Source organism: Rhagoletis zephyria, unplaced genomic scaffold, assembly GCF_001687245.7.
Source record: "Rhagoletis zephyria isolate East Lansing unplaced genomic scaffold, Rhagoletis_zephyria_1.1 Rzeph_scaffold_02400, whole genome shotgun sequence".
In the NCBI taxonomy this organism is placed as follows: domain Eukaryota; kingdom Metazoa; phylum Arthropoda; class Insecta; order Diptera; family Tephritidae; genus Rhagoletis; species Rhagoletis zephyria.
Genome location: NW_016159484.1, coordinates 43,950 through 55,557, shown reverse-complemented (window position 1 = coordinate 55,557; position 11,608 = coordinate 43,950). Strand labels below are relative to the sequence as shown.

General features: G+C 33.2%; 1 protein-coding gene across 1 annotated transcript in view; it reads right to left on the bottom strand.

Moving 5' to 3' along the window:
• Positions 1–238: 238 nt before the first annotated feature.
• The window catches only part of TrpA1 (Transient receptor potential cation channel A1), a 44,571-nt gene continuing 33,201 nt past the window's right edge, over positions 239–11,608 (bottom strand). The window contains exons 9-16 of the mRNA XM_017621255.1: positions 8,382–8,629; positions 7,914–8,289; positions 7,728–7,844; positions 7,437–7,623; positions 4,581–4,693; positions 4,347–4,506; positions 2,198–2,331; positions 239–633 (exon numbers count right to left, since the gene is read on the bottom strand). Coding sequence (XP_017476744.1) covers positions 466–633; positions 2,198–2,331; positions 4,347–4,506; positions 4,581–4,693; positions 7,437–7,623; positions 7,728–7,844; positions 7,914–8,289; positions 8,382–8,629 — 1,503 coding nt within the window. The 3' untranslated portion in view covers positions 239–465. The remainder of the gene's footprint in view (positions 634–2,197; positions 2,332–4,346; positions 4,507–4,580; positions 4,694–7,436; positions 7,624–7,727; positions 7,845–7,913; positions 8,290–8,381; positions 8,630–11,608) is intronic.

Genomic DNA, 11,608 nt, shown 5'->3' with positions numbered 1-11,608 from the left:
AAAGATACATACAATAATTTCCATCAAAATTTACGATTTACATATAAATAAGTGGACACCCACCTTTTACTAAAATTTTGAATCGCAATATCTCAGAAATGGTAACTCTTAAAGACGAAAGTGCTATAACAGTTTTTATAGATAACCAACCCTTGACCTTTGACTTAGAACACATTTTTTTTTTTGCAAATAAGCGAACGATGGAAACTTTTCGCATTTAATTTATAATCGTGTTAAATTGGATCGGAAAAATAAAAATCCAATTTTAACATTTAATTTATAATTTTTTATTATAAAGTCATAACCGTTATGGTCTCTGCTTAAAACAATTTATGCATGTACAAACATACATACATATGTACATATGTACGAGTAAGTAAAGCAAATATCATTTGTAAATACATATTTGCATAATATTTATTTTATATTTTGTCTTCAACTAATTAAGTCAGCGTATCTATCTCTTCATAGACTTTTATTGAAACTGAGCGCAGCTCGTAAGCGATTGCGTATTCGTGGTGAGGTCCAACGTGACCCAGCTGCCGGCCCGTTGCCATAATTCGATACGGCTCTTAGATCGTATGGTGATACACCTTCATCCACGTCGTCAGCCTCGGTTTTGATTTCCATTTTCTGTAATAAGTAATATAAAAAATGATAACTATAACAATTTATCGATTTGCATTTTTAAATAAACAAGTAATTTTTTAGCAAAAAACAAAACCGACTTCAATTATCATATACAACTTTAAGATTACCGTTAATTTTTTCATGATCCAATAATCGGATCTAAGCCAAATTCGGATGGGACCACCTCTAAGGTACCACATTTGCTTTAAAAAAGAATTATCGAAATCGGTTATGCGGTAACATATGTACATGAAAAAATATTCCGACGAATAGACAACCTCCTCCTTTTTTTGAAGTCGGTTAAAATGAGAAAAATTAATGTGGTAAATTATTATAAATTTTTAACGGCTATATTTTAACATTTCTAATAAAATTTACATAAAAAAAAATCTCAGCATCTAACAAACGAGAAATACTAGTAGCATCATTCCAGTTGACAGGATAGTCTTCCAATTCATTCTCCGCGAAAGGAATAGTATGTCATTTTGGTCGCGGCGCTCCAACAGTCGCAATGGCCGACGGAGTAAAACACTAGCGTATAGCGCCAAATAATAAGACCTAAATATGTAACATATTATCCACAAATTGCCTCGCGTTCTTATTTTTGCATGAATAGAAAATATTTAAGTCATACAATTAATGTCGAAAGCGGAAAAAAATGCAAATCTGGTACGGAAAATTTGCTTTTGCTCCGATTTTTAAAGCGATTTACTACTGAATCAAATGTTAAGAGTCCGAACACTGTTCTCTACATTTGTACTGTTTTATAAATCTCAAACCGCAGTTTGGATAGTAATAGTTAGTGATGTGGTTAAGTTCGATTTGAGATTGTTAACTTTTTGGTGGGGACATGGTATTACTCTCACCAGCAAGTTAGTACGGGTCACTAAACAAAATATATTCCTGAAATTCCCGTTTTTTGTCCTATCTCATGAATAACAAGATCTACAGAAAAATTGACAAACTGGTTGGCCATGCAATTTCCTACAAAAAAAGTTTTAAAACACCCAATCGCTAATATCGATATTTGCTCATTTTCTCCATACAAAAAATAATTGTCGAATATACTTCGTATGGAAGAACTTGCGTGAAAAAAATTACCAAAAATCAACGCGATTTTCTAGCGACTTCAAACTTGCATTTTGTTGTACTAAATTTGAATGGGCTATAACATTGCATACCTAGAATTTTTCTAAAAAATCTGAATAAAAAGTGGAAAATTATTGTGCAAATTTAATGAATTTTCCTGAGTTTTGCACAAAGTTTAGAGATTTTATTATTATTTTTTCTGGTGTAGAACGAACTATATTTTTATAAAAAATTATCGAAAATAAATTGGAATAAAGAAGTTTGTATATATTGCGAAAAATTCGCTGTGCCAATACTTTTGTTCGTCACTGTATGTATTCATGTTCAAAAATATTTGAACACTGATTTCAGCTTATAAAACTCATTGCTGAATAAAGCACTGAAAGCCTGAAAAGCGCTAAACGCTTGAAAAAATATGGTTTTCAGTTCTGTTCTTTTGAATCTATTTTTTTTTTAACATATTATAGATTGTACATACCTGCACTATCAATCGCAAAAGCTGATGTTGTTGGTCCAATAGACGGGTGATATCCCGCAACTTACGCCGCTGACGCTCCAGCTCACTATTTATGAAATCATCGTTGCTTTCAAATGCGATTGTGTCCAAAGAAGCTGTGGAAATAATGAAGTGGTATTTTAATAAAATGGCACAAAATCTAATCTGGTATTAGTTGTATTCAAATACAGTTATACGCGTATTTCTTTTGAGCTCTCTCTCTGCTGCACATCTGCGCAGTGATCTGCTTTCGAAAAAATTAATATTGGTACATTTTGCTTACAAAAAATCTTAGAAGTTGGTAGGTTTTTTAAAAGAAACAATATCCGATAGTTTTTACTCATTAGGATAAAACATTGCGAATTCATAAAAAATTGTGTTACCAGAGCAGATGGATTTTGGACTCGGTGGTTCTTCAAAGTTATCAAAGTGATTCTGTAATTCTTACGGGCACTGTGCGTAAATTTTTTTAGTGTATTTTTGGTTTTTGTACTCCTGCTATCCCCTAATATGAATTCACCTTGGGATAAATTGTATTTTTTACACAAAACAACAAAAATGTATTCCACGTAAATAATATATTCAACAAAAAACCTTTACATAAAACTGGGCCCGAATCTCGGCATCCATTATCGAATGAAACTCGATTTGAAGCGAATGAAATAAAATGACAGCTGTTTTTCTTTTGTTCAATTTGAATCGAAAAATCTGAATGCGAATTCGAGGTCCGTTAGCCTCCATCACGTCAAATGTGTGGTCAGTTAAAGGTCAAGTAGGGAAAAATTCATTGAATAAACCTGAAAATTCAATACAAGTCTTCTGAATTTAACGTTGGGATGACCTTGGAATGACCCCTAGATGAAATTGAGGCATCAGGGTCCCCATATTCGGATTCAGTGACAAAAAAATTACTATTTTTTTTATTAAATAAATGTTTGGTTCTATTTCATCCAAAATGACCTGAAACTGCCATTATGGAGCTTAACGGACATAAAATTCGGGTTCAGCGAGTCTAAAACTCCATGTACATATATGAATTTTTAGGTTTAATCAATGAATTTTTCGATGGAAAAATATGTATTTAAATCTCTTTGCTTTCTTTCAGGAAAATATTGGTAGATTTCAAGCGTTTGTTGGTAAAAATGGTAGAGAATATATTATAGCTAAAAATTTGGTAGATCTACCAATAAAGTGGTAAAGTCCGTGCACTGCATCTGCGTCACTAACCATGAGCAGGCACACTCCTCGACTCTAACTTCTATATGGACGTTAGTAAATCTGTGTCAAAGAAAGCCGCCAAAGTACACTACTTAAATTTGGATGAGATCTCAACTATTCTAACAAATTCCTCGTAGTAATCTACACTGGGATTCTCCGGGAATTTGTTTCTCCCGAGAAAGAAATCCTCCCATAATTAACTCCCAGGGAGTAGTTTTTTTTCCGAAAATTTGGGAAGGGGAAATTCGAACTACGAAAGAGCTGTTTGACACTTTTTTGACAGCTTAACTCCGCCATTTAAAATTAAAAAAATCTCAGGGAATTTTTATTCGTGATAGAAGGAAAGGGAAAAGAGAAAAACTCCCGGGGAGTTTCTGTTCAGAATCGGTCTGATTATGTCCTCACGGCTAAGGTTTTTTGCTCAGAGATTCCGTGAGAGCAGGTTATAAATCTCTTGGATTATATATATATATTTTTTTACTTAAACATATCGCACGTTTAATAATATACAGAATTATTTAAAAATTTAAATTTAGTGGGAAAACGCGTTCAAAGTTCATCTAATTGGTATACCAAAAGGCAGATGGAAAGACACATATCTTCGCCATTTTTAGGAAGTTTAGTCATCCGAGCCCAGATGGGCGCGAGAAATCGGGACCAACGGTACTGATTTCAAAATTATAGCGTGCACTTTTACTTTGTGGGTTGTGAGATGTGTGTTCCAGTTCAGTGTTTTCTAATTTTCACAATATTTGTGTATCATACTTTAAGATCCGACTATAAATGCCGAACAAATGATGAAAAATGTAAAAAGGCCAAAAATATATATATTTTTTTTCGAAATTGAAAATGTCTTGTAAGCCCCAAATATGTACCAAAAAATTCTTTGAAACAATCATCATAATGTACTTACTATCCTCACTGAATGGATTTGAGAACCATTTACGCAAAATAAAATCGAGGAAACCGATTTTGCACTTCGTATCATTAGGATATTCGATCAGCTCCATTTTATCGATCTTCTGTAGCCACATGTGGGGCAATTTACGCTCCAGTTCAGTATGCAAAACCACCTTCAATTATAATAGTGTTTTTTACTTTTCAATAAAAAAAAAAATGTCGATATATTGATGTTATGTTACATTACCTGCATAGCTAAACGCTTCAACTGAGCATTACGCCTGACAGACTCAATATCGCCAACCGCCAAACCGATGAGTAGATTCATTAGCAGAATCGGCATAAGAATCATGAATACACCTGAAAGAAGGTTTAGAATAAGTAAGTAATTAAATAATTTTGATTTCAATCTGGCAAATACAATTAACATATTAGCATTATTTTAGATTACTCCTACTTATGTATGTATGTATGCAAATTGATTTTAAATGTGACCCCACTTTCCACAATGTCTACCGCTTTTAAAGCCATCTGAAACAATTATGTTTCTTTCGTTCATATTGAGTAATCGTTTGCAGTATGTAACTTTATCAAACCCACAGTATACAGTGATCAAACATAGCTGGATTAATATTCGGTCATAGTTACGGTGACCAACCGTTCTGTTTTTTGCAGGACCGTACTGTTATTCAAAGGTCAGTCCTGCGTAGTTTTTCAAAACAGAAAAACCTGAAGATGTACTTATTTCTTCCAAGTAACCTGCTTTTGTCTCGCATTTTATTCGATATTTTATAATTTACGGACATGGATGGATTTTATCAAAAAAGTGTTTTTTTTTTGGTAGTTTTCGAAGCTTTTCTTCAATATGTCATGAACAAATCTCCCAATCAACGTGAGCGACTTACAATTCGAAAGGTATTGATGTGCATCTTACCAAAATATATAAGTTGGGCCGATTTTAATGAAAATTATTAGTGCTACCATTTTGCATTTTGCCGTCAAAGTCGAAAAAGTGGGATTTTAAATGAACTGTACAGTTTTATTTGATTATTTTTTTCATTATTTTTAAAATTCGATAAAAAAGGTATATCATTACAATAAATTTTGAGCCTAAGATAATAAAAATCGGATTAAAACTGTAGATGCTATGAAGCGCCTTATTACATATTATTGTAAAAGGCACATAAATACCTTTGCAACTGTAGATCGTTTCGTCGATTCATCATGCCGATTTTTGACAAATAACTGCGAAAAATACCAAGAAAAAAAATGGTTTTCAAAAAAAAAATTCGAAAACGCTTCTTTGAAAAAAACGGGTATTGTTTTCGTGTTGAACAACTCAAAGATTGCTGATAAAATAATCTTTTAAAGATGTTCACTTTTCGTATAAGCTCTTGTAATTATTTATAATAATATATATAATACTTTTATAAATATTTATTTAAAAAAAGATTAATTCCAATGAAGAAAACGTGATTGATGTTTGAAGTTAAAATGGATTAAGAATTTAGAATTATACATACATATACATATACTGTTTAGTTATTTGTGTACTAGATAGGTATATTTTTGAAAAAATTGTCTTGCATTTTCAATCCATACTTATGGTCACCGTAGTCACAGTAGTTTTAAGAATCGGCTCTAAATGTGTGGGAAGCGATTTTCAAGCACGCCAGTAATACCAACTAAATATTGGACGGAATTCTGCAAGTATCCTCAGGTCAAGGACATAACTCATGTTCAGTGGTTGTGCGACTTAAGTTTATATGTCGAATTTGAGTACGAAGAGTTACATCTTGATGGGTCCCGATGTGCAGAACTGCGCTTCGAGCAAGCCAATGTTTCGATGGGCCTAGCGGTAGCATATTTTGTTCAGACGACATTTGAAGGCAACTTATTGCGGTCTGTAGTACGGTATTCTGTCAGGTTTATAGCTCCGCCAAATGTGTCAGCATAATTTAGAATCGGTCCGCCAATCATTTTGTATGTTGACAACATTGTTGATTTGACTTTGCACTCAAACTATTTCAATTAAACTACAAATTAAAAAGTTACCCATTTTGACCCATCGGTCGTCAAGGGTTAAGATATTTTTTTTGGGGAAAATGTGGGAAATTGTATGCCAATCAACAAAAAAATCATGTGTTTTAAATAATCTACTAGTTTGATCATAACTAATTTTTGTCGACAAAAATTGGTAAAATTCCGCAAAGTGCATAGATTAGGTTAAGTTACGCTGACTGCTACTGTACATAGTGAATGTAGAAAGTGTCTCTTCTGCCAGAAGGCTCATTGTGATATAACTAGCATGACTTGATGTGTATGCCATCTATGTACTTTCCTGTGTAAAGGCTCTACCTATTTTCCAATTCACAGCAGAGAAGGCTGCAAAAAATCAGGGATCCTTTTAGAATATTTCCTAGTCAGAAGTTACAGGATTTTGTGCGGAGTTTTTCTTCCTGAAAATTCCTGAAGCGTGTTAAACGATTGGCAGGGTTGCATTTGTTGACAAAAACAGAACGCGGCGAAAGCAAAGAATCTTGCATTTGTTAAAAAATGAAAGTAAACAACGAAATATTTATTTGATTTCTTAATTCTTAAATTTTAATTGTATAGATTTTAATTATTATTCAGCCAAATCAGTGTTATACCAATGGCATGTAAACAAACCGTCTGACGTTTTTGCAGGGAGCTATCATTGTGAATTTTTTCGATTTTTTTTGAGATGGCATATTTTCAAAAACTATTTTTTTTATAAAAAAATTTGTGTGAAAAATTTGTAAAGAAAAAATTTTAAAATAATTTTGATGTATGTATGTGTGATTTTTTTCAAATTTTTTCCTCGCCCCGTTCACTAGATATTTGGAAAACTATTAAATCGATTTGTTTTTGTTTTTGCGCTGTAACGTTTTCAAAAATGTATTGATCAAGCTCAAATTTCATATTTATTTATTATTTATGTTTATGCATCAACCCTAAAAATGTGAAACAAATCAAACACATGAAGTGTGAACCCCGTCCGTTTTGGTATGGAACGCTCCATGTACATACATAGTACGAATGTGCACTGTATTTTTACTTCAAAATTGTCAACAATACTTACTTAAAATCAGGAATGATGTTATTGGTACTTTCAGCTGATCACGGTAGTAGGTGTTGACGTAAGTACCAACAAAGTCGAGTTCGCCTAACATCATTGAAAAAGTGCGCAACAGCGACATCGGTATATTAGAGAATGATAAATGATTCGGTTGAGCGTCGTTAATCTGTGAAACGGCATAAATACCACACTTCATAAATTGAGAAGTGGCAAGGTGTATTAGTGTATAAAATTTAGTTCACTACTTTGCTAAATTTTTGCGTGATTAACATTTTTAATTATAACTGATATTACCTTCGATAGAAGAATGTAAAATGCCAAGCCGAATGCGATGATAAGTATCGAAAATACGATCAATACTTTTATCAGAGTTTGTAGTATCTCCAAAAACATTACAACGTATATGCCAACCTGGTGAAAAAAAATAAACAAATTTAATTTTATTCCTCGAAAGTTTGGTATTCTCAATACACAAATTACTTGATCGAAACGCTGTAGAAAGAGGAGTAGACGGAACCATGATAAAAATACCGCTACCGCCGCAGCCGAGTAGTGCACAGTCGATATATTGCCATCCGAACAAAATACAGGCCACACCATGATCAAGGCGGATATATGTAGAACCCAAGATATTAAATTGACTATTTCGAAGATATAGTGTAACCGTTGTTGGTACATTTGTAAAATTTCACGCAAAGAATTGCAGGCTATATAAACGACGATAGCTATAGCGCAGAATACCAAGGCGGTGGAATGATGTAGGCACTCATAGGTCTCGCCATATTTCATAGCAAAAGATTCTCCACCACCGGCTGGATTTTGTGACCAATCGGTGTTGCTGAGATTCTTCTGGTCACTGTTTGGGAGAAACAAAAATATAATTTTTGAATAGTTTTTCTTGGTACGAAAAATACTTAGTCTAAATTAGAGATGTTTTCTCAAACTTACTCTAAAATCGTGTCATTCGTCAGCGAAACATTCCAGTTGTCCACAATGGACGAATTTATCGACAAAGGGCGAATTTCGATGCCGTTCATCATCAGCGATGAAAAAACGGTGACAAACAGCAGGAATATGGAATAGATCAGCAAGTTGGCAAGATGAAAATATTTGCCGTATGAATTCCATTTCATTTGTAAATACTTTTGACTGAGTGGATGGGCGAGCAGCTCGACACGTCCATGGGTCACCATCGTCTGGATGTATGCAAATACATAGCATATAATTGAAATTAATTCACAAGGAAAAGTGTATGCATTTATATGAAAAGAATAAACCAGGGGTCACACGATTTGTACATTTGCACATTTGGCAGCCACAGAGTGGTATTGTCTAGAAATTTTTGCCAAGAATGAGTTCAGTTCAACAAGAACTTTCCAAACAACACCTCTCTGTTGCCGTGAAAATGTACAAATCGTGTGATCCCTGCTTAAGACAGGTTTAACGACATAAATATATGTGGATATTGACACAAGATAAAGAAAGAATTACATAGAACAACGGAATAAACAGTGATAGAACATCAACGTAAAGGACGAAAAAATTTAAAATGAAAAATTCAGATTTTCATAACATTTTACAAAAGGCACAGAAAGCAAAAATGTATTCAAATCGAAAACTCGAAAAAGATGTATTTAAATCCAAAACTTTTACTTTTGTATGGACATTTGTACCTAACTAAGTAAATACAGACAAACACTTTCAAAACGGTTGCGAAATTATGAAAGAACCTATAATATTATGTATTGCCAATATCCTACTTACATAACTTATATACATAGAATATTGTGGAATAGTGAAAAACGTCGAACCATATACTATAAATGCACTCAAAAAAAAAAAAAAATATTGGGGGTATTCACCAAATTGAGCAAGCGACCTGGCACTCGGGCAAAAGAGCTGATTAGCTCAAGTAACAACTTTGAAAAAACTTGCCTCTTGCTCTTGTGCCAGATCACTTGTTCAATTTGGTGAATATCCCTATTGTGAATAATAATAATATTTAGCCAGAATTATTAGGACTTGCAGTTATATACAACATTAAAGTGCGGCCAGACTTGACAAGAAAAGTACTTTCGCCAAGCCTGGAAAAACTTAGAATTTCGAAAAGTATTTATTTACTGCAGAGACACTCAGGATGACCATACCGCAATCCTAAAGAATATCGACATAGCTGGCAACGGAACATGCAAGGCAACGAAAAGGCGGATGAACTTGCACGAGAGGGCACATCCGTTCCATCCTGGAAGGGTTTAGGCATACCCCTCGTTACCCCTTCAAGCTCATTCTAAGTGATCTATCTCTTAAACTAGCAAGTAATAGTTGGGCTAGTATCACCACGCAATAGGAAACGAGACTAAAATGGAACGAAAAACTGTCGGAGCCAACAGGAGGCTCGCTGAGAGGGTAATCTCCTCATTAAGACTTCTGCAGATGCTGCAAAAATTAAGAGGAGACTGAAACCCAGCCTTAAATTGATTTTAATTAAACGTATTATGTATATAACGAGTAGAATAACACGCGAAATCAATCGTTGGAATTTTCATTCTTACTGTCATCAGGTAACTTTAAAATGGAACTTCAAAACAATTCTCGTTCGTACATCCCAAGCTAATAAAAGCGAGGTAAAAAAGCGTAGACTGGTTCAAATTTAGTTTTCATATCTTCACAGGTGAAAGTGGAATTTTGCTTTTTGAATTCGACATCAAACTTGCCCTGCTAGGGCTGGCAGCACTGGTTATACTTACTTACTAAATCTTGTTTTGAGAGAAATATTCATACCCAATAAACAATTGATTAACAATTCGAAAATGATTGGAAAACAAATCTTTTTTCCAGTCTCACCTTCGATAACTAATGTGGAATAGGTTAGTATTCGATTCGAGACCTAGGCCATTATTCAGCAAAACCAATGTATTTTTCCTTCGTTAAAAATTCGAGATCCAGGCCATTATCGAATTTAAATTTAATGAGAGAGAGTGATTTTCTAATATTTCCCTTCGAGAATGAGCTAGATTTCACTTTCTCTCTTGTTGCTATGGTTTTAATCATGATAAAAAAATAGGAAGGTAGAACCGCTGAGAGGAATTTTCCAAATTCTTGACGTTTGCAAGCAATCCATTTTTAAAATTTGAAATACAAACTCGCACACACATTCTAATTTTCAGTCTCAAACAACAACAACTTTGAACAATTCCTTTTTTTACTCTCAATTTTATATGATTTTAAAATGTTATCAAACTTCAACAAAAAATCATGGCCAACGAATTGAGAGAACGGTTTTACCTTACTATGTTTTTATCATGGTTTTAATTTTTTTTTAGAACCCATCTCGAGTGTATTTCCAATATACTATAATTAATTATTGGTTATGAGTTCGTTCTTAGTTCGATATGCTTATAGGATATCGAAGGTAATTTTTGAACGTTCGCCAAAATGATTATAGGGTATTTACTTAGTTGACGTAACTAAACTCTTTTGGAGTAAAGAGAGGGCCGGCTGGGCCTTTTTCTGAATTATTCAATATGTCGGCCCAACATTTCCATGTTTGATGTTAGATCAATTTTTGAATGCAGTCATGATCTGTTTGTATGTACATATGTATTTACTAATACGTATGTACATATGTATGCAGGAATGTAAATATGTATATTATTATTTTATAGGCAAGTAAATATGTACATATAGGTATATGTTTTATGTATTGACAAAGAGAACAATTACACAACATAGATATTTAGTACATATACTTCTTGAAGGAGGTTGAACAATTTATTATGTATTTTGTAGTAAGAAATATTACAGTCAACTTAAATAACAATTCACAGCATAGAATTTTTATTACTTATTAAAATTAAGTATTGTAGTAAGCAGGCGACGAATCAAAGTTTACAGTTGCATGAAAGCTCTTCATTTTCAAAAGAATAATATGAAAGTAATTATAATACATAAAGAGTTGCATATCATAAATTTTTTTTTTTTAAATATTTTAGTTTAATATTTTAGGGTAAGAAGATATAGAATAGTTATTTTCTAATCTAGGCTGCCTAAAATATTTCACAAATACATTCATACTTAAGTACTTTTCATTGCGACAAAAATTCCGGTACACCAGGCCATTGTTGCTTTCAACCAAAAGTTGGCTATAAAATCGCGCCATGTAAACACCGTATTAG